Genomic DNA, 20,080 nt, shown 5'->3' on the forward strand with positions numbered 1-20,080 from the left:
GAGAAATACTCACAGCAGATTAAGATTCACGAATCACATCACTCAACAAATCAGTTAAAATAGATCCCACAAAGAAAAGGGCTCACGTCTGTCATCCTAACCACTCAGGAGGCTAGATCTGAGGATCACGTTGTGGTTCCAAACCACACAGGGCAGGAAAGCAAGCCCAAGAAAGAGACTCTCCTCTCCAATGAACCACCAGAAAACCGGAAGTGCGGCTGTGGCTCAAGGGGTAGAGCATTAGCCATGAGCTGAAGAGCCCAGGACAACGCCCAGGCCCAGAGTTCAAGCCCCACGACCAACAGAGTAGGGCAGAGAGAGGTGGGGGAATGGAGGGGGTGCTGACCCCGGCTGGCAGTGGGGAGCCAAGGACTCGTGAGTCAGGTGAGAGCACCAGAGTCATGATGGGCACACTGACTGGCTTGGTCCCAGGAGAAGCTCTGCATGGCACTGCAGCCAACCTGCAGGGCATGCACAGGAATGGGGATACCCTGCCCCCCCCCAGCACATTGCCAAGCTGTGCGGCGGCTCTGCGGCAGCTCTGGCCATGACACTGGAGTCAGCACGCTCACGGACTGCCTGACTGACCTCACGAGTGGCTGCAGATCTTCACGCGGGCTGTGAGTCGGGAGCAGGGCCTGGTCCGGGCGTGTGCCGTGGTGAAGAGGAGCTCAGCGGGGCTGAACTAGCTGAGCCGATGCCACGCTGCGTCTCGGTGTCATTGGAAAGCTACCATTATGGAGGCCACGCTGCCCCAGCTGAACCTACTGTAAAGACCAAGAACACCCGAGGCTTTAGGTGGAAGCGGCTGAGAAGCTCCGAGCTGGGGCAAATGTGGAAAAGTTGCCGATGTTCAGAAGCCATCACTGACGCCAAGAGGCAACTGAAGTCAAACGTCCTCTCCACTGTGCTTCCACAGGGGACCAATGGGCACTGGCCTAATGACATTGCCCTCTTTATCATGTTGATAGCTTCTTTCCTTTGAGCCCATCCACCTCGTCCCCTTCACTGCAGGCCTGGCTGGGGAGGGCCGGGGTTCAAAACCGCTGGGATTCAGGCTTGACCACTGGACTAAGCAGCGTGGAGAGCTGGAGACCACCTGATGACAGAGCCGGGAGACGCCCCGCCTCAGGGACAGGAGGACACAGGCCAGTGTCGCCGGGCCCAGGGCCTGTCCCCTCAGACTGGCCTCCAGTGCAAGCAGCTCCCAGATGGGAAGGACGAATCTGAGTTTGCAGCTTCTGCTTAAAATCCAGACAGCACTTGTGAAACAGGCCTTGGGAGGCCGTGGCACTGTCAGCCAAGAGCCGGCTGAAGGCTGTGGCCCCAGCCTGAGTTTCACGAGGGCTGTGGACAGCGGTGGGCAGTGGGAACGTCCACATGGATGAGGGTGCTGGTGGAGTTATCAGTGTGCTGCTTGCTAGTCACATATAACTTTAAACCCCTGACTTCAACCTCAAAGAAACAGCCTTGGCCACCAAGAACGCAAGCTTGTGGATACATTGCATTTGAAAAACTTGACGTGTAGGGGCTGGAGGTTCAAATCCCCACCCAGTCCCAGCCGAGCTCCACCCCACAAATCTCCTCAGGGACCTGGAGATCTTTCCAAGCGCCGCCTCTACTGTGGGAACAACCATCCACAATCCAGGTCACAGCACGTGTGATACACTGCAAGATCTCAGCCTTCGCAGGTCAGAATTCATCCTCCCTTCTCTAAATGCTTCTCCATGTGAGGTTTGCTTTGTTTGTTTTACATTCTGAACAGAGAGCTGTGTTATAACTAGGGTCAAGTAAGCTAAAGATAACCACGTCAATTAAAGAAAGTATACAACACAGTTTTAGATTTAACAAAAACATAAACATAGCCCAGAATTTACTTTTACAAGAAAACTAGTTTGTTATTTTTTTTAAAAAGCCTGGGAACTGAAGAGGGTGCAGAAAGGCAGCTGGGAAGGAAGAAAGATGAGGCCACTGGCTCCGCAGCCCCACTTCCATTGGTGGGGGGAAGAGGGACTGGGGGGAAGAAGGGGAAGGAAAAAACATAAAAACAACAAGAACTTAATAATGTGGAGTAGAATGGCTAAGAGAATGTTCCAGAAGGTAAACTTAAAGCCTAAACCATGGAATGGAAAAGACAAGGAAGTTAAGGCTCTATCCAGAAGAGTCAATATCTTGTCAACTAAAGAATGTCTAACATTGAACAGGCAAAACACAGGAGAGGACCCGCCACAGAGCAGTCCGAGAGAACGGCAGAGCTCAATAACTTCAGGCTCTGGGTTGACAGCGCCCGCTGATAACCCAGATAAATGAACAGAGACCCACATAAAGAAATCCATTTAAAATATCAAGGTCAACCTAGAATGTTCCAGAAGAGAAGAATACACACGAAGGGTTAGACAAATTGTTATCAGCAACCCTGAGAATCTGAGCATCACAGACAGGCCTTCAAAACCCAAAGAAATGGGGAGGGGAGGGAAGGGGAGGGGGGAGGAGAGGGGAAAGGATAGCTGAGCCTAGGTAAATGATGCTGCCTTCCTGTCTCCAAACACAGCGCCACAAGAATGGCCATGTGGAAAAGTACACTTTTCCAGTTTGGGAAGACTTAGCTACAAATAAAGGTAAACGAACAGAGCCACTGGGTCTATCTTTGTTTCAAAGCTCTGTCGTGGTTAGAACAGAACATTGGCGTGGGTTTTCACCTGGAGCTGGGTTATGGATTACCAGTGGAAGCCTCTGCTGAAGCCTTCCTCAGCAAGAGGATTCACATGCAGAAAAGCAAGAGAAATGGTCCTGTGGTGTTGGCCGGAAGAACACTCAGAAATGAAAGAAGGAAGGGCTCTGACCTACGTGAACCCTGCAGAATGGTGAAATCACTGCGAGGACAGACCTGGGAAGAAAACAGGGCGTCTGAGGACCTTCATCACCCAGTCTTCCAGGATGCCTGACAGGAACATTCTGGAGTGGGAAGATGCATTTCGGCTCACAGTTTCACTCTTGCACTCCAAAGAGAGGAGAGCTGTGCACCTAGCATGCACAAAGACCCTGGTTTGATTCCTCTATAATACGTACATAGAAAAAGCTGGAAGTGGTGCTGTGGCTCAACTGGTAGAGCTCTAGCCTTAAGAAAGCCCTAGGACAGTGCTCAAGCCCTGAGTTCAAGACCCAGGACTGGCAAAAAAAAAAAAAAAGAAAAGAAAAAATGAAAAAGAAAGGAAGGAAGGAAGGAAGTTCCACACCAGTCTGACTGACCAATGAGATGACAGTCACAAAACGGAAAAGATCAGAAATGCAGGGCTTGAGTCAGGCATCTACAGCACAGCGAGACACAGCACCAGCTGCAGGATCCTGCACTGAGAGCCGGCATTGGCTGAGAGCAGGCACTGAACGCTAGGTGTCATGCAGAACTGTCCCAGCTCGGCTACATCTATGCTGTGAGAAGCTCTGTGAGCATTTGAGAAATTGTTCTTTGGTGGGATTTCAGCTAATACATTTCCTTCCAAAATGCCCAGGGGCTTAATTCGTCAGTCATTACAGACATTGTTAACACACTGTGTGGGCCAGGAGTTTGGCCTAGTGGTAGAGTGCTTGCCTAGCATGCACGAAGACCCAGGTTCAATTCCTCAGTACCACATACATAGCAAAAAGCCGGAAGTGCTGCTGAGGCTCAAGTGGTAGAGCTCTAGCCTTGAGAAAGTCCAAGGACAGTGCTCAGGCCCTGAGCCCAAGCCCAGGACTTGCAAACAACAACAACAACAACAACAACAACAACAACGAAAAACCTGTTATCCAGAGCTCAAGAAGATCAAAATAAAAAGCTAATCATCCAACTGCTTGTGCCTATAATCTCAGCTATGAGACTCTTACCTCCGAAAAGCTGGAAATGGGGGTGTGGCCCAAGTAGAGTGCCAGGCTTGAGTGACAAAAGCTCATGGACAGCACCCAAGACCTGATTTAAAGCCCCACTACCAGCACAAAGAACAAACAAACTCTAATCCTTCTTGAAGTTTTCATCTTTCGTCTTTAGACCTCTTCAGTATAATCTAGGTAAATGAGGAGAATGCAAAACTCAAATCATATCTATGTGCTAGTCAGAAGTTTTATTGTTGTTCACCAGAATTACCTACAGTCTGTATTCTGATGAACAATAATGATTTCATTTAGCTACTCTGAAATCAGGATGAATTGATCCTATCAAATAAACAGGCATATTGGGCTAATTATTTGAAAATACATGGGCAGGAATGATTAGGATCCACTTTGGGGTGTAGATTTAACCTTTGTCGGGGTATCTTTGCTCAGAGGCCTGTGTGCCAACACACTAACTGATCTTCCTAACTCAGAATCCAGGCTATGCCTGGGAGACTGTGAAACTAAATTTCCACACACATCCCCAAGAGGTGGCTTTTTCTTTTGACGATGGTGCCCTCTGGTGTCCATGCACATTACAGCTGGTTAAGACATTGGTGGTTGATTGATTGCTGTTAGCTAGCTAAATGACTTTTTTTTCTGACAATAATAATTAATAACTTAAAAAACTCAATCAAAGTTTGAGCCTACATAAATCTCCAGCTTCGGTCTCTCTCACGGCTGCATGTGCAACCAATTCTAAGGACAAGAACTCCAGGGCCCTCCCTCTTTCCCCTCCTCCTCCCAGTCCTCTCCAGTCAAAGGAACCAGTGGCCCACATCTGTAAGCCCAGCTATGCAGGAGGCTGAGATCTGAGGATCATGGTTCAAAGCCAGCCCAGGCGAGAAAGTCCATGAGAACCTAAGCTACAATTAAGCACTGAAAAATCAGAAGTGGTACTGTGGCTCACGTGGTAGAGTACCCACTGTCTTTGAGTGTAAAGCCCAGGCCATTTGCTGTCAGGCTCCTGAGTAGCTGGGATTACAGGTGGGAGCCACCATGCCCAGTTTCCACCCAGATTTTTAATGAAGTGAGAATGAACTACAGAGTGTGTCTGCTGTTGTCTCATATTTCCATGTTATTCCCCAAGAGGAAAAACCAGTGTGTTTAGAAACCAAATCCCACCTCTGCTGGACAGACCGGGGTGGGGGGGTTGAAACTGCTCACATAAACCAAACAACCACAGATCCAAGACTTGGCCTGGGCCCACCATTCCAAAGTCCTCTGACCACACAGACAGCGTTTGCTCATGACAAGTGAGAGCCCCAATACACCTACCCAACACCACCTGGAGACCTGCAACCTGCAGTGGAGCCCAAGGCCTGTCTCCCTTAAAAATGGGCAGCAAGGGCTGGGATGTAGCTCAGTGGCAAAGTGCTCGCCTAGCAAGAGCCACATTCTAGGTACAAGAATCTTTGGTACCCCGGTATCAAAAAAAAAAAAAAAAGACAAAAAGAAGTGCAGCAACAACCCAACATAGCAGAAGTCTGGCTGGCATGTCTCAACACAAGAAATCCAACTTTTGGGTCAGATTTGCCGAGGACTTATCAATTTGCTTTATCTTTTCAAAGAACCAACTTTTCGTTTTGTTGATTCTTTGTATAGTTCTTGAGTCTCTAATTTCATCTATTTCTTACGTAATCTTCATTATTTCTCTCTGTCTACTGGCTTAGGGTTCTTGTTTGTCTGCGATGCAGAAATTAAGAGTATTGGTTTGAGACTTCTTTAATTTGTTCATAAAGATGCTGCTCATAGCTGAAAGCCTTCTTAGCGCTGCCTTTAAGGACACCTATTTTCCACCATATGGTAGTCAGCTGTGGTTTATGAACACGGATGCAGACATATACAGGGTCATATGCACATGCGCACGGATGTGCTGACACATGGTAGATGCAGAAGAGGATTCCTCTCAACAACTAACTTGTAGTCTAACAAAATGCATTCCAGGATCCTGGACCATGTGAGGGTGGGGGCAGGGACTCCAGGAAGGGGAAAGTGAGTGGATAGGGAGGGTGGAAGAATGAACGGCTGGGTGGGGTGGACAGAGGTGGGGAGATGACGGGGGGGGGGGTGACACTGATCAGCACTGCTCTCCTAAAACATGTCACATAGAAGCCTCTCAGTGCAACTGGAGATCATTTTAAAAGAAAAGAAACCCCGTGGGGAGGGGTAGAAGAGCAATAGAGCAGGCTACTCAGGTGCAATGCTAGCACGTGTGTCAATGCCCGGGCAAAACCCGTCTTCCCCCTGCTCATAAGAGAACGGAGTGTGGGTATGTCAACATGGAATGCCTTTACACTACTTGAAAAGAAGTAAAATGACATTGAAAATAGCTTTACAGTCACTGTTTTTAATACCACTGAATGCTGTTACTACACACCTTCAGCAAGGTGCCCAGGGCCTAGGGTTATCTATAGTTACTACTTGCGAGGCTGACACCGGGGATCTGGAAGACTCTTAACTAATGAACTCCAAACATTCAGAAATTGAGGCCCCGCTCAAGGAGCAGAGTACCAGTGTTGAGCAAAACCGCTAACTAAGCAAGAGCAGGAAGGCCCTGAGTTCAAGCCCCCCAGTACTGGCACAAATAAACGAATAACTAAACAAACAAATGGAATGTCTGTTTGCCAGAAACTACTGTAGGTCTCTGAGACTCAAAACTGCAAGTTAGACTACTAATGGGGTTACCAGTGTAAAAGTAATTTCATGAATCAGATCCATCCCTGCTTTAAACGTGTGAGCACTGGAGGAGGCCTGGCTCTGAACATCACGGGTGCTGTTTGACTCTTCACAGAAATCGTCCGCGCCATGACACACGTGATCAACCAAGGCATGGCTATGTACTGGGGTACCTCGAGGTGGGGTGCCATGGAGATCATGGTAAGCTGCCCCTCCCAGACATGCAGCTCAGCCCCGCCTCTCCCCTACCCTCCCAGCCAGCTTAGGCACGCCTTTCTAGATCTTCAGAAAACCACCACACAGTCACAGCACAATTGAGATTCTAGACTCATCAAAGAGATATCTGGACAGGTAATTCAAGCTACTCAGGAGGCTGAGATCTGAGACTCGTGGTTCAAAGCCAGCTCAGGCAGACACATCCAAGACTCTTCTCTCAAACCAATCAGCAAAAAGCTAGAAGTGGAGCTGTGGCTCAAGTAGTAATGAAAATCCTAAGAAATAATTTGAGACCATGGACCCAAGCCCTAGTACCTGCATGTGAGAGAGAGAGAGAGAGAGAGAGAGAGAGAGAGAGAGAGAGAGAGAGAGAGAGGGAGGGAGGGAGGGAGGGAGGGAGGGAGGGAGGGAGGGAGGGAGAGAGAGAGAGAGAGAGAGAGAGAGAGAGAGAGAGAGAGAGAGAGAGAGAGAGAGAGAGAGAGAGAGAGAGAGAGAGAGAGAACACCTAGATCTGAGCAGGAGCTGGGACTTTGCATTCTTTGGGGGCAGGGGGACAGTTCACAAGTAGTGGATAGAGGGGCAGAGTATTCTAGTTTTCTTGTAACAACTATATTAAAGAACAACCATTCTGTTTAGAACCCTTTTAAATACCAATCTCTTGTATATACTAGTCTAAGTTTTATTTCTTTTAGGAACAAAATACAATCAAATCACATTTTCTTTATAACTGATAATTCACACGTGGGCAAATCTTGCCTGGCCTTTACTGTGTCCAAACCTTGGCCCGGAATGAAGATTCCCCCAGGGGGACTGAGTGAGATGGCCCTGGCCTCACCCTGTCACCCTGTACCCTGCATCTCCTCTGCTCTAGTCCCCTCCCTGAAACACCATTTCGCATGGGAAGGGTGAGCAGGCCTACTGTGTGCTTGCCAGTACCAATCCCCCGGCCCCCGGGGTCTCATGTCTCTCTCTAGGAAGCCTACTCGGTGGCCAGGCAATTCAACCTGATCCCGCCAGTCTGCGAACAAGCGGAGTACCACCTCTTCCAGAGAGAAAAGGTGGAGGTCCAGCTGCCAGAGCTCTACCACAAAATAGGTAATCCTCTAATCATGCCTCCAGAATCCTCCTAACAAGGAAAGAACCAGTCTCCAACATCCCTCAAGGGTGGCACGGAGTCTGTCAGCTGAGTGCAGGGGGTGCTGTGCCCAAGAGGTGCTTTGCCAGGAGTTGTTCCAAAAGGGTGTCTGTGTGGTGAAGGGGCGCCCAGTGGATAAGCTCGCGCTCACAGGTGCCTTCTCTCGTCCAAGCATGTTCCAGAGGGCCTCGAAAGCCTTCCCAAAATGTCCCGGACATACGCACACTTATTCCACAGCAGCTCCCAGGAATATTATTCTTCCTGAAAATCAGCAGGAAACGCCAGCTAAAACCAGAACACAGGCCAACCCCAAGACCAAGACCACGGGGCTTCGCTTGATTTCTGACCGGCACAGACTGTTGGTCCTGCAGGAGGCGCTGCCAGGGCTGCTAGGGAGGCAGGGAATCATCTCTCCAGAAGGTTTCTCTCTGGGTCTAGGGATTGCAGGCGTCCAAGCCGCAGGGCTGGGTAGGCACTTGTGTCTCACACCTGTAATCCTAACTACTCAGGAGTCTGAGATCCAGACAAGAGCAGTTTATGGCCAGCGCAGACAGAAAAGTCCTCAGACTCCATCTCCAAAACAACCAGCACAAAAGCAAGTCTGGAGACGTGGCTCCAATGTTAGAACACCAGCATAGCTAACAAGAGGCCCTGATACAAACTCCATTCTATAGAAATAAAATGAAAACCATCGTGGCTGCACTGCATTCTCACACTTGCTCCTGCAGCTCAGCCCCAAGAACCGAATGTGTGATCGGCTTAGGAGGGAATGAGGGCCGTGGGGCTCCTAGGCTGTAAGGCAAGCTGTGTCACTCACCCACGCGCCGGCCAGCTTTTCCCTGATGCTCAACCCCTCTACACTTTGGACGCTCCTTTGTGGAACTGCACTTGGCTTTGGTTTAGTTTGGGGTTGGTTATTTTTTTTCCCCAGTCCTGGGGCTTGAACTCAGGGCCTGAGCACCTGTCCTTGGGCTTTCTCAAGGCTAAAGCTCTACCACTTGAGCCACAGCACCACTTCCACTACCTTTTCTATGTATGCGGTACCAAGGAATCGAACCCAGGTCTTCGTGCATGTTAGACAAGAACTCTACCACTAAGCCATGCTCCCAGCCCCTGGAGCTGCGATCTCACATTGTTTTGTTGTGCTCCCTTTTCACAGGGGTTGGGGCGGTGACTTGGTCTCCTCTGGCCTGTGGAATTATCTCAGGAAAATACGGGAACGGGGTGCCTGAAAGCTCCAGGGCATCACTGAAGGTATTTCCCTCAACTTGTAGAAGATACTCTGGGTCTGGAGGGGAGGAGACTGACCAGTGGCTCGGCACAGCCTGGGCCTTCCCAGCACACGGTAACCTCAGCAGCTGGTAGTTATGACAGCCTCTAAGGCCCTCTGAGCTCCCTTGCTCCCAGCCAGGTGCCTGCTAGCTCTGTGGAATGAGTTTGGGCAGAACACTGTGCCCTACCAACCAGTTCCTGCTTCAGGAGGTACATGGTACATGGGTGGACTGTCCATGTGGCTAGGCCTTGGTGTGTGGTGATCAGGTGGACTGTCCACGTGGCTGGGGCAGGGTGTGTGGTGTGTGGTGATCTGGTGGACTGTCCACGTGGCTGGGACGGGGTGTGTGGTGATCAGGTAGACTGTCCATGGCTGGGGCAGGGTGTATGGTTTGTGGTGATCTGGTGGACTGTCCACGTGGCTGGGACGGGGTGTGTGGTGATCAGGTGGACTGTCCATGGCTGGGGCAGGGTATATGGTTTGTGGTGATCTGGTGGACTGTCCATGTGGCTGGGGCGGGGTGTGTGGTGATCAGGTGGACTGTCTACGTGGCTGGGGCAGGATGTGTGATGTGTGGTGATCAGGTGGACTGTCCATGTGGCTGGGGCGGGGTGTGTGGTGTGATATGGGTGAACTGTCACATGGCTGGGGCAGAGTGTGTGGTGATCAGGTGGACTGTCCACGTGGCTGGGGCTGCTGGCCACTACCGCCATGGTGGAAGGACAGAGGGCGGGCCTGACAGGAGAATGCTCAGACCTCTGTCACTGGCTGGGTCACTGGCTCTGAATCCTCAAACATTCCAAGATCATCAAATCAAAATCTCCTCCACTCGGGACATCTTGATTCATTTATTACAGAGTACTCCAAACAGTTCTTTTCTTATGCGTAAGAACATGTCTATTTAAAAACAAACAAAACAACCAAAAAGCTGGAGAGAATGTATACTAGCAGTAGTATCTCAGAGTACTCTGCAGAAGTCAAGGGAGGGTGGCTACCAGCACGTAAAAAGTAGTATCTCAGAGTACTCTGCAGAAGTCAAGGGAGGGTGGCTACCAGCACGTAAAACCAGACCAAGTCCTCCTAAGCGGAACCAGATGCTGAGCCAGCTCCCAGTCCATAAGTTCTCAGTAGAACAGGCTATGTGCTGGGAGGGCCTCTGCCTGCACCCCCCCCCCGCCTCTACCCACACCATCTTCCCCCCAGCCTGCTTGTCCCCCACCCATCCCTATCAGAGCCAGCCCAGCCTCTGCAGCCCTCCCTCTCCTTCTGCCTGGGAGACTTGAACTTTTAGCTTGTTTGTTCTCTAAAATAAAGCAACATAAATAAACCCCGAAGCACGCTGACCCGAACCCATTCCTGGCTCTGTACTATTGGAAAGGACACTTATCCCAGATTGTGAAGTAAGATCTTGTTCCTGAAAATTAAAGCCTGTTCTGAACCAAATCTACATGAGTCAGCCAAGAAAAAGTAACAGCGTCTTAGGGTAGAATGCATTTAAAGGAGGACAGTGAGAAGACAGAGAGGGAGGAAGGAAAGCACCACCAGCTGTGGTTCCACTAAGCACCTACTACACAGTGCCCACACCAGGCTGAGTTTTCCTTCATTTCTCTCTGTCCTCGCAAAGAGCAATGCCTGAAGACAGCAGCTGGGCCAAGTCGCTGTGCACATGCTTCTCAGCTTACAACACGGTTAAGCCTGAACCAAGTCCCAGTGAATCAAAACATCCAAGTCAGAAATGCATTTAATATAGCTAACTTAAAGGCTGGGAGTGTGGCCTACTGGTAGAGTTCTTGCCTAGCATACACAATGACCTGGGTTCAATTCCTTGGTACCATATATATAGAAAAAGCTGGAAGTGGTGCTGTGGGTCAAGTGGTAGAGCCTTAGCCTTGAGAAAGCCCAAGGACAGTGCTCAGGCCCTGAGTTAAAGCCCAGGACTGGAAAACAAATAAGCAAGCATATATATATATATATATATATATATATATATATATATATATATATTAAGCAAACATATAAATAAAATGTTCTGTCAGCTCCCAGTGCCTACAGCAACTCCTCAGCACTGGGGTCTCAACAAGGGACTGGTGTCACCCATAATCGCTCTAGAGCTCAGCCACTTCCAGTGATCAGCTGCATGTGTTCAGGCAGAAAAATATGCACAGCCACGAGCACATGAACTGAAAATAACTGGAACAGAAGCGGAGCTCAGGGTAGCTGGAGGAATGACCTGAGATGATAACCACATAGAGAGACCAGTGAACCTAACTGCAAAAATATAAGAAACATTGGACCAAGTGGTAGAATCACCTGGCTGGCAAGTACGAGGCCCCAAGTTCGAACCCCTGCACCACCAAATAAATACAGCAAACAAAAAGGTGACAGATTGAGGGTAACAAGAGAGAAGGATTCAGTAAATGAATGTTTGATGTCTGTTTCTTTAGAAATGCCTTAATGTCATGTGCACATCACACACACACCTTATAACCCAGTTCTAAGAATGCATTACGTGTAAGATTTTAAAACAAAAGCATTCAACAAGATTGATACATAAACATGACATTTTTCTGTGTTCATGGCACACATCTAAACCTCAGGACCTCTCCTGCTGTAAAGCAGTTGTCAAGAGCAACTGTCTGTTCCTTTATCTTTTTTTTTTTCCTGTTTGATTTGCATTCAGAGATCTCAGTCCCCTGGAAGTGGTTACAAAACTCAAGAAGAGATGCTGTTGCTTTTCTACAAGGGACAGAATCACTTCCAGGCACTGTCTGGTCAGCTCCTGGCCCTTGAAAGCTGGCCAGGGCCCTGATGCAGCACTCACAGCTCCTATCTGCCCACCCGGTTCCCACTGGCCTGGGCTCTGCTCCCTCCAGAGCTGATACTGCCAGGAGAGGTTTGGCTGTCTCCACAGTGTGGTCTCCGGAGGAGAACGGACCACAAGCCTGTGAGGTCCAGAAGGCCGATGGGCAGGGCAACTCACCCTTCTCCTTCTCACCTCAGCAGAAGTCCTCCAGAAATCACAGGAAAGATTCTCTTAGTATTTAAGAAATAGGGGCCAGGAGTTTGGCCTAGTAGTAGAGTGCTTGCCTAGTATGCACAAAGACCAGGGTTCGATTCCCTGGTACCACATACTCAGAAAAAGCCAGAAGTGGTAGAGTTCTAACCTTGAGAAAAATCCAAGGACAGTCCTCAGGCCCTGAGCTTCAGCCCAGGACTGGCAAAAAAAAAGAAAAGAAAAGAAAAGAAAGGAAATAAAGGCCAGGAGTATACTGAACTGTGGCTGAGTGCCTGGGCACACTGAGGACTCTGGAGCAGTCTAAGGCCTGAGACAATCCCTGGTGGCGATGATCAACCTGACCCTCCAGCCAGAGAGAGGCACACACCACTTAGTATTTTCACATAAACATGCTAACATCTCAGCCTTATTATCTCTAGCTGGCAGTTGCTGCATAGTTTATAGCTTTGTGCAGATTTCATGGTAAGAGCAGAGTCATCTGGAAAGCAGGGCACTGAGAAGTTCTGACATGTTTTTCCATTTCCATCTATGAAACCAGGCCTACTTTAGAGTCCACGGATCAGGGCCAGTCTCTTCCTAGAAGTTTACAGAATACTTCCCATCCTGAGCTTCTTTACTTGATAGATTTCAGAGTTATACAATTGCCAACACACACTCAGGACAATGTTTCTCTAACTTAAAAACATAAAAATGTACTTGGTAACTGTACCAATAGCAAACTGTACTGTCTGCTCCCAGGGAGAAGCCTAAAGGGCTAATAGTAAATGTGAGGAACACAGAGTCACCGTGATGGAAGACAAGAGATACTTAACTCGAGAATGTGAGACAATGCGTTTCTTTGAGCAGAACACTTGGTACTGGGCCTTCTTACCATAAAGGAAGGAAACATAACAGATCTTGCTAAAATGCAAACACTTTCTGCATTACTTATCTGTATTTGCTGTATTTTAAAAGTGGCTGTCTAGAGAGAAGCACCTCCCCCACCATCTCTGCCCCTTGGTAGACTAGGGTCTCACAGGCCAGCTCCGAGGATACTTATGCCCATGGACCAATATGAATAGTGAAGGTGCTGCAAAAATCAGTCTGTTTTTGAGCAAAGAGCAAGATAGCTCACAGGGTCTTGCACAAAGACAAGCATCCTGTCCCTCAGAACCAAGGGAAGCATGGAGAAGATTTGAAAATTCACCATCTTGACCTCATATCTTCCATGGATATTAATGTTTGTCCCCATCCGCAGTGCTACCAGTGGCTGAAGGAAAGAATTGTCAGTGAAGAAGGACGCAAGCAGCAAAATAAGCTCAAAGACCTTTCTCCCATCGCAGAGCGCCTGGGGTGCACACTGCCTCAGCTAGCTGTGGGTAAGACCTCGCGCCATGGAGGGCGGGGTTACTTCTGCTGAGGTCAGAGGAAATGCAGTTTTCTATTGTTGGTCCACACACCTGTTGCAGGAAAATGTCGGCCGTCAGAAACTTGAGTTTCTGCTAATAGATTTTTGTTAAGGTTGCCCAGAATGTTCCTTCTGTGGAAATGTTTTCACTCCTCCTTCCCCATTCCTACAATGCCATGAACATGAAAACATATCAGAATACATTGTCCACTACCGGCCTAGAGGCCAATCGTGCAGTGACACCCTTTTCTTCCCATTGATGAGATCTGAATGCAGGGACTCCAGCTTGCAGGCAGCCATGACACTTCTGAGGCAGGCCACCAGCCCTAACCAGTGTGCTTCCCTCTTCACAGCATGGTGTCTGCGAAACGAGGGTGTCAGCTCTGTGCTGTTGGGGTCATCCACTCCTGAGCAACTCATCGAAAACCTCGGTGCCATCCAGGCAAGTGCCCTGGCCCCCTCGGCTGTCCAGGGCATGGCATGGTGCCCTGACAGCCTTGGGGCAGTGTCCAAGGGCTGTGGCGTAAGCAGCAGCTGCCCTCACAGTCCACACCTCCAGGGTGTCATCTGCTGACTGACAAGTAGTCCAGAGCCCCTCCTGTGCTTCTTCCTGTGCTGGAAGCGACTCCAGACCTGCTCCACAGGCACGCCGATGCCCGGGCTTGATGCGTGCAGCACGGACAGAGCACGCACATTCACGCATTTCCGCCTTCCTTCACATTCACGCTACCCTTCTGTGTGCCAAGCCCCCTTCCTCATCTTCCATCAGCCTGTTTCATTCTCCCCACGGCACTCCATATGCAGTACCCATTGCCCATTCCCGCCCCCCCCATGGTGGGGTGGGACAGGAGCCTGTGTGACCACCCTGCTCCACCTCCCTCTACCGTCCTTAGCCCCGGAGAGTTCTGTGGGGTGGCCAGGCCTCCAGGCCATGCCCTCTGTGAGCTACCCGCCCCCTCCCATGCCCCATGATGTGGTGCAAGGGCACAGTGGGTCAGCCCAGGAGAGCCTCGGGAGGCAGGCTGTGGGAGCACGGCCTGCCCAGCCACAGAAGACAGCTTGGGCGGGCTGCAGGAGAATGAATCAGGAGCGCTTCATTCACTGCAGAGAGCACAGGACACTAGAAATGTTGTCCAGTTTCCAAGTGCTTTATGTACCAGGGGAAGACAGACACACATAGACTCACATTCCAGATTGTGAAAAGGCTTTTAAACTAATACATAGAAGGCTATGCTAGAGACCCACAAAGAAGTCAGCAGGCTGACCTTCAACACCAGCCATCCACAGCACAGAGTCCAAGGCCACCACCTCTGTTTCCCTGCCCTCCCCCACGAGCCAGCCAGGGAAGGGTGGTAGAAGCGAGGTCCTGGGAGAACTGGATTTCCCCCAGACACCATCAGTGTGGTGGCATGTGATAGGCAGGGACAGCAGGCCTCAGATGGGGAGAGGCAGCCCCCGGGCCAGCTCATGGGAAGGGTGCAGGATCCTCCAGGGTCTTACTGTAAGGGCTGGCATGCCTCCACGTGGGAATTTTTGAAGTGGGTCTGGCTGCAATGGGAAGCTGAAGGGCAGGGCTCACGCCCCCACTCCCGGGGATGGTGTGGGGCTGGAAGCCTGAGGGCTACCAGCTTCCCAGGAGAGCCGCCTTGCAGCACCTAGCCGCTGAGGGGGACACAATGAGTCGCTTCTGCCTTTGAAGGAAGTGGAGGGGTACTGAAGAGCAGCCCTGTGCAGGGCCCCTGGGCAGCTCGCACTGTGTGGGCTTGGAGACAGTAGGAAAGCAGGGCTGGGCACTGTGCTCAAGGAAATTTCCAGAGGCCTGGGGCAGGCAGCAGCTCCACAGGATGGAATGTGCCCAGGACACACAGGAGGGCTGGTACAAGGAGAGCCTGGAGAGAGGGAGCATGAGGGCAGACCTCATGATCACCACTGCCCCGCCCCTAGGACGCCTGAGCCCCACCTAACACCTCCAAACTCACACACACATCGACTCCCAGAACCCTCACCTGCAGCCACCACACACCACTCACATGCAATAGTGCCCTATCCCAAACTGACCACCATGCCCACAGCCCACCACAACCCACCGGTCCCCTAGATTCAGACTGGCAGTCTCCCGATGGGTCAGCCGGCAGCAGCAGATCTCAGCCTCCGAGTGGCTAGAATTGACTGTGGATGTTTTGGGGTAGGGAGGAATATTTTTTCTTCATGTGGCTAGCCCACTGAATTTCAGACAAAACTTTCAACAAGTCCATTTCCTGAACTCAGCCTCATGATCACCATCTCCTTCTCAGTACCACAGTCGCTGTCCAGACCATCCCAGATGCCAGAGCTGGCGGTAGCCAGCACCTTCAGTTTCAGGTAGTCCAGTGCTAAGCAGAACTAGTTTCCCAAGCTGAGCAGCAGTGGAGTCCTGTGCTTCAGAGGGGAGCCCTCCTGTGGGGACAAGGCCACCTTGACCAGAGGGTGGCAGCTCAGGTGGGGTGAAGCCAGCCTCGGTCCTAGCTGCCCTCACAGCTTCCACACAGGGTCACAGGACTCTAGCAGCAGTCAGCTTTATTCCTTAGGCTCACGGTGCTTGCGGGTGCCGAGTGAGGGCCTGTCCCCTCCCAGGGGTGCACAAGTGTGTCCATGCCAACTGTCTCTAGGTCCAAAGCTCCATGCTCCCAAGACTTGGCAGCTGTGGGGAGTCACGTCTCCAGACACCCCACACCTAACAATCTGCCCATCTCATTCCACTTTGGTTTCTAGCTCAGTAGTCCATGCCAGGATCCCTCTCCTTGGGCCTTGGGACCCCCCGGTCCTCCCTCTGTGGCTTAGCCAGCCTTCCCACAGTGTAGTCACAGACTCAGCGAGGGCCCTTATCTGGGCGATGTGTCACACATGCCCCTTCACCCACTTGCCAATCACGCTCCCCCGCAGCGGTCCTGTCTAGAAGGATCATGGCACCCATGCCATCTCACACCACCACCACATCTGCCCTTGAGGGGCAGGGCTGGCTATCCCGAGGCCTGCTCTGCCTTCCGCCATGACTCACCAAGGTTAACACCAGTCCTGTTTTCCCTGGTTGCCAGGACCACAGTTTTGGCACATGTCCAGAGGTGTAGCTAGGCTATATGAATAAAATAGTCACAGTATGTGAAGGATTCAGTACCAAAAAAAAAAAAAACTAATTTTCTATCCAGATTTCACTTAAAGATGGTCTGGATCTAATGAAGGAAATGTGTGATTCCCATTGTGCTTCAATGACTAGCTGAGCCTTTCCCTCCAGTCTGTGAGAGGGCTCTGGCCCCTGGCTTACGGTTCAGACTCTGTTCCAGCCGCCTGGGCCCGGGGCTGCAGTCCAGCCCAGAGGGTGGCCTAGAGAGCACAGTACAGAGCCACAGCAGTGACCTCTCTTCTCTGCTCCTCCCCAGGTCCTCCCAAAGATGACATCCCATGTGGTCACTGAGATTGACAACATTCTGCGCAACAAGCCATACAGCAAGAAGGACTACAGGTCCTAAGGCCCAGCTCATGCCAGCCCCCAATGTGGACCCCCCAGGGGGTCCTCCTGGGTCCTGAAGAGGTTCTGCCACCACCGCCGCTGCCCTGCACCTGGATTCTGACACCAGGAAGTCCATTCTATTTTCTTACTGTGGACTGCAGCCCCACCCTGGCATTGCTCTGAACACCCCACGCTCACGCAAGGAATGAGGTGTTTCGGGAAGGGGTACACCGTGATCACAAAGAATACCCCTTCGCACATTCAGTGTGCAGACAGCAAAAATATGGAGGATGGGGGGAGGATGAATCCTCCCCAGGCATCTGGTCACTTAAAAGAGGGCTGTGCCTATTTATTTTTCAAAAGGACAGAATCTACATCTGCAATGACCTAAGAAAGAGTAGTGTATCTTCACTCCAAGTCTTGCTTTGAATAGTTTTTGATTTTTTTAATTTCACATTCAGATTGAGTCGCTCGTCACTTATCATTCAGGAACCTGAAAACTCCCACGTACGTGCTTCATTCCCTTCTGAACACTCGCTGTTGCTTGGCCCTGCGCTGTAACTTACCCTGCGCTGTAACTTACCCTGCGCCTATAGACCCCAGCAGTACCCCCTGCACATGGAGAGTGGATAAAAACAAACACCCTTGCTCGAATGAAAGACTTTATGGCTGACTTAATGAGAGAAAGGGCAATACTGCTATAGAAACCTGGCTTTGAATAAAAACATACCTGCAATGAAATAGTCATTCTTTAACATTCTAACAGCTTATACTTTGATTTGCTTGTGGGCACAACCTTAAATCGTTCACATATTTGAGCTTTAAAAATATTCATCTGTTGTTTTTGCAAGTGAACCTGTAAAATACCCAGGAAGGCAAATGTTCCATTTAACTAGCATGGGGTGTTTGTAAGCTCAGGCTTGGCGTTCCTGAAGCCCTAACATCAAAGTCCACCTAAGGCTCTGTGGGAAAGGCGCTGGTGGACGAGGCCCAGCACCAAGGGAAGGAGTGCCCCTTGCCGCAGCCCCCATCCCTCCACATGGATACAGTTGAGCCTGTCTGCAGTGCCCAGACCCCAGTTAACATCTAGTCTCCGCAGCTACTAGTCCTCATTCCTATCCCACCTGAAGCAGGTTCTCGGGTGTATCTTGCACGGATGCCTATGTGAAGGAGACCCCTTGCTTCTTCTCTGCGGGATGGGGCAGGGTAGTCCTCAGGTTCTTCTTAACACCTGAGAAAGCACAGAATTCAAATTCCTCATGTAGCAATCACTAAGGACTTAATATAGAATAATCACCTTAAGAGGCTATTTTGTCATCATTTCCCAATCTTGTACTTCAGGGTTAAGTTCTAAATCTTCTGAAATGTTAGAAGGAACTGCAAGTATCTTTTGGACTGCTACAGTCTGTGGTCTAATAGGGAGTTTGGATATTAGATTAGTGAGAAAAATGTTTTGTTTTGTTCTGTCATCTATCATGTATTTAGCTACTGAGCTACCTTGTGAATAAATGAGCTGAGGTGGTGTCTAAAGAGAAATGCAATTTAATTCATTTGCTTAGAGAAATAAAAGCATTTTCTGCAGTCTCGGTTTTGTCTCATCTTTCATGCTGTATTTTTTTTACACAGTAATTATCATGGTGCCATAAAATAATAACCACCCAGACAATGCTCATCACTAAGCTACACTAAATAGTTAAGAGAAACAGCTGATCAAATAAGGCTGCAATCTAAATTGCAATGCACACACCTCTAATCACAGCAGTTCCAAGAACTAGAAAGACCTGCTTCATTCTCATTGGGTTGCAGTGAAGATGAAGTTCTCAGTCTCATTAAGGGAACAATCAAAATCGGATATGAGCATTATTGCTTAATTGTGGATAGCAAATACCTTTCATAAGGTAAATGCAGGAGGCAATTCATTTCTGGTCTATCCTGAGGGTAACATCCTACACACACTCATTTCTCCTCCTATTCCAATGAGCAACAAGGAGAGTGCCATTCCCCACAGCTCCATCACATCATCTCCATCACCACGTCTCCATCACATCACCTCACCTCCATCACCACATCACACCTCCATCACATCACCTCACCTCCATCACATCACCACACCTCCATCACCACATCACACCTCCATGACCACACCTCCATCACATCACCACACCTCCATCACCACATCACACCTCCATGACCACACCTCCATCACATCATCTCACCTCCATCACCACATCACAGCTCCATGACCACACCTCCATCACATCACCTCACCTCCATCACCACATCACACCTCCATGACCTCACCTCCATCACATGACCTCACCTCCATCACATCACCACACCTCCATCACATCATCTCCATCACCACGTCTCCATCACATCACCTCACCTCCATCACATCACCTCACCTCCATCACATCACCACACCTCCCACATGGGCAGGTGACAGGCAGACCTGAGCCGCTCTGCCTTGTTCTGCTAACAGAACGCACAGTGAAGGATGAGGTCTGCAAAGCCGCTGGCGTCTAACCCGTGTTTCCCTGTGGGAAACAGCACACACACTAAAAGGTGAAGTCTGGCCTCGAGATCACACGCTCTGTGCTCCAGTCCACAGCTTCTGCAAGGAGTTTTTACCTTTATAGCTTTAGGATTTTGTATTTTGTTTTTGGCAGAGGCCTTCCAGTATTCTAAATCCCCAACCCAGGCTTAAAGGTTTTATAGAATTGTGTATTTTTTCAGTGAGAACAGCCTGAATGCAGATTCCTCACTCTAGTACCCATGCGTTGGTTCTATCCACACATGCCCACCCTCTCTTCTCCCTCCACACATGTACACCCTCTCCCATTTGAACACATCCTCCCTTCTGCCTGGCAGGCACTGGGAACAAAGAAACTGCCAGCAGGACACAAAGCAGGCCCGCCCTGCTACGCCAGCCAGTGCCTTTGATGCCCACTTACACGTGTAGAAAGTGAAAGCAGTGTGAA

At 50.0% G+C, this 20,080-nt stretch overlaps 1 protein-coding gene and 1 long non-coding RNA gene across 2 annotated transcripts in view; one reads left to right on the forward strand and one right to left on the reverse strand.

Moving 5' to 3' along the window:
* Kcnab1 (potassium voltage-gated channel subfamily A regulatory beta subunit 1) overlaps positions 1–17,840 on the forward strand; it is a 60,380-nt gene extending 42,540 nt beyond the window's left edge. Inside the window, exons 8-13 of the mRNA XM_090338015.1 lie at positions 6,701–6,786; positions 7,776–7,896; positions 9,096–9,190; positions 13,463–13,583; positions 13,966–14,054; positions 17,029–17,840. Coding sequence (XP_090194141.1) covers positions 6,701–6,786; positions 7,776–7,896; positions 9,096–9,190; positions 13,463–13,583; positions 13,966–14,054; positions 17,029–17,118 — 602 coding nt within the window. The 3' untranslated portion in view covers positions 17,119–17,840. The remainder of the gene's footprint in view (positions 1–6,700; positions 6,787–7,775; positions 7,897–9,095; positions 9,191–13,462; positions 13,584–13,965; positions 14,055–17,028) is intronic.
* LOC150068438 (uncharacterized) lies at positions 14,821–18,853 on the reverse strand. Its single transcript, XR_016536463.1, has 3 exons — positions 18,224–18,853; positions 16,650–16,724; positions 14,821–15,501 (listed from the first exon to the last, which is right to left on the reverse strand). It is a non-coding gene; the product is annotated as an uncharacterized LOC150068438 (long non-coding RNA).
* Between the last annotated feature and the right edge of the window lie 1,227 nt (positions 18,854–20,080).

The sequence above is a fragment of the Megascapheus bottae genome, chromosome 1 (genome assembly GCF_031878675.1).
Source record: "Megascapheus bottae isolate mThoBot1 chromosome 1, mThoBot2.hap1, whole genome shotgun sequence".
NCBI lineage: Eukaryota > Metazoa > Chordata > Mammalia > Rodentia > Geomyidae > Megascapheus > Megascapheus bottae.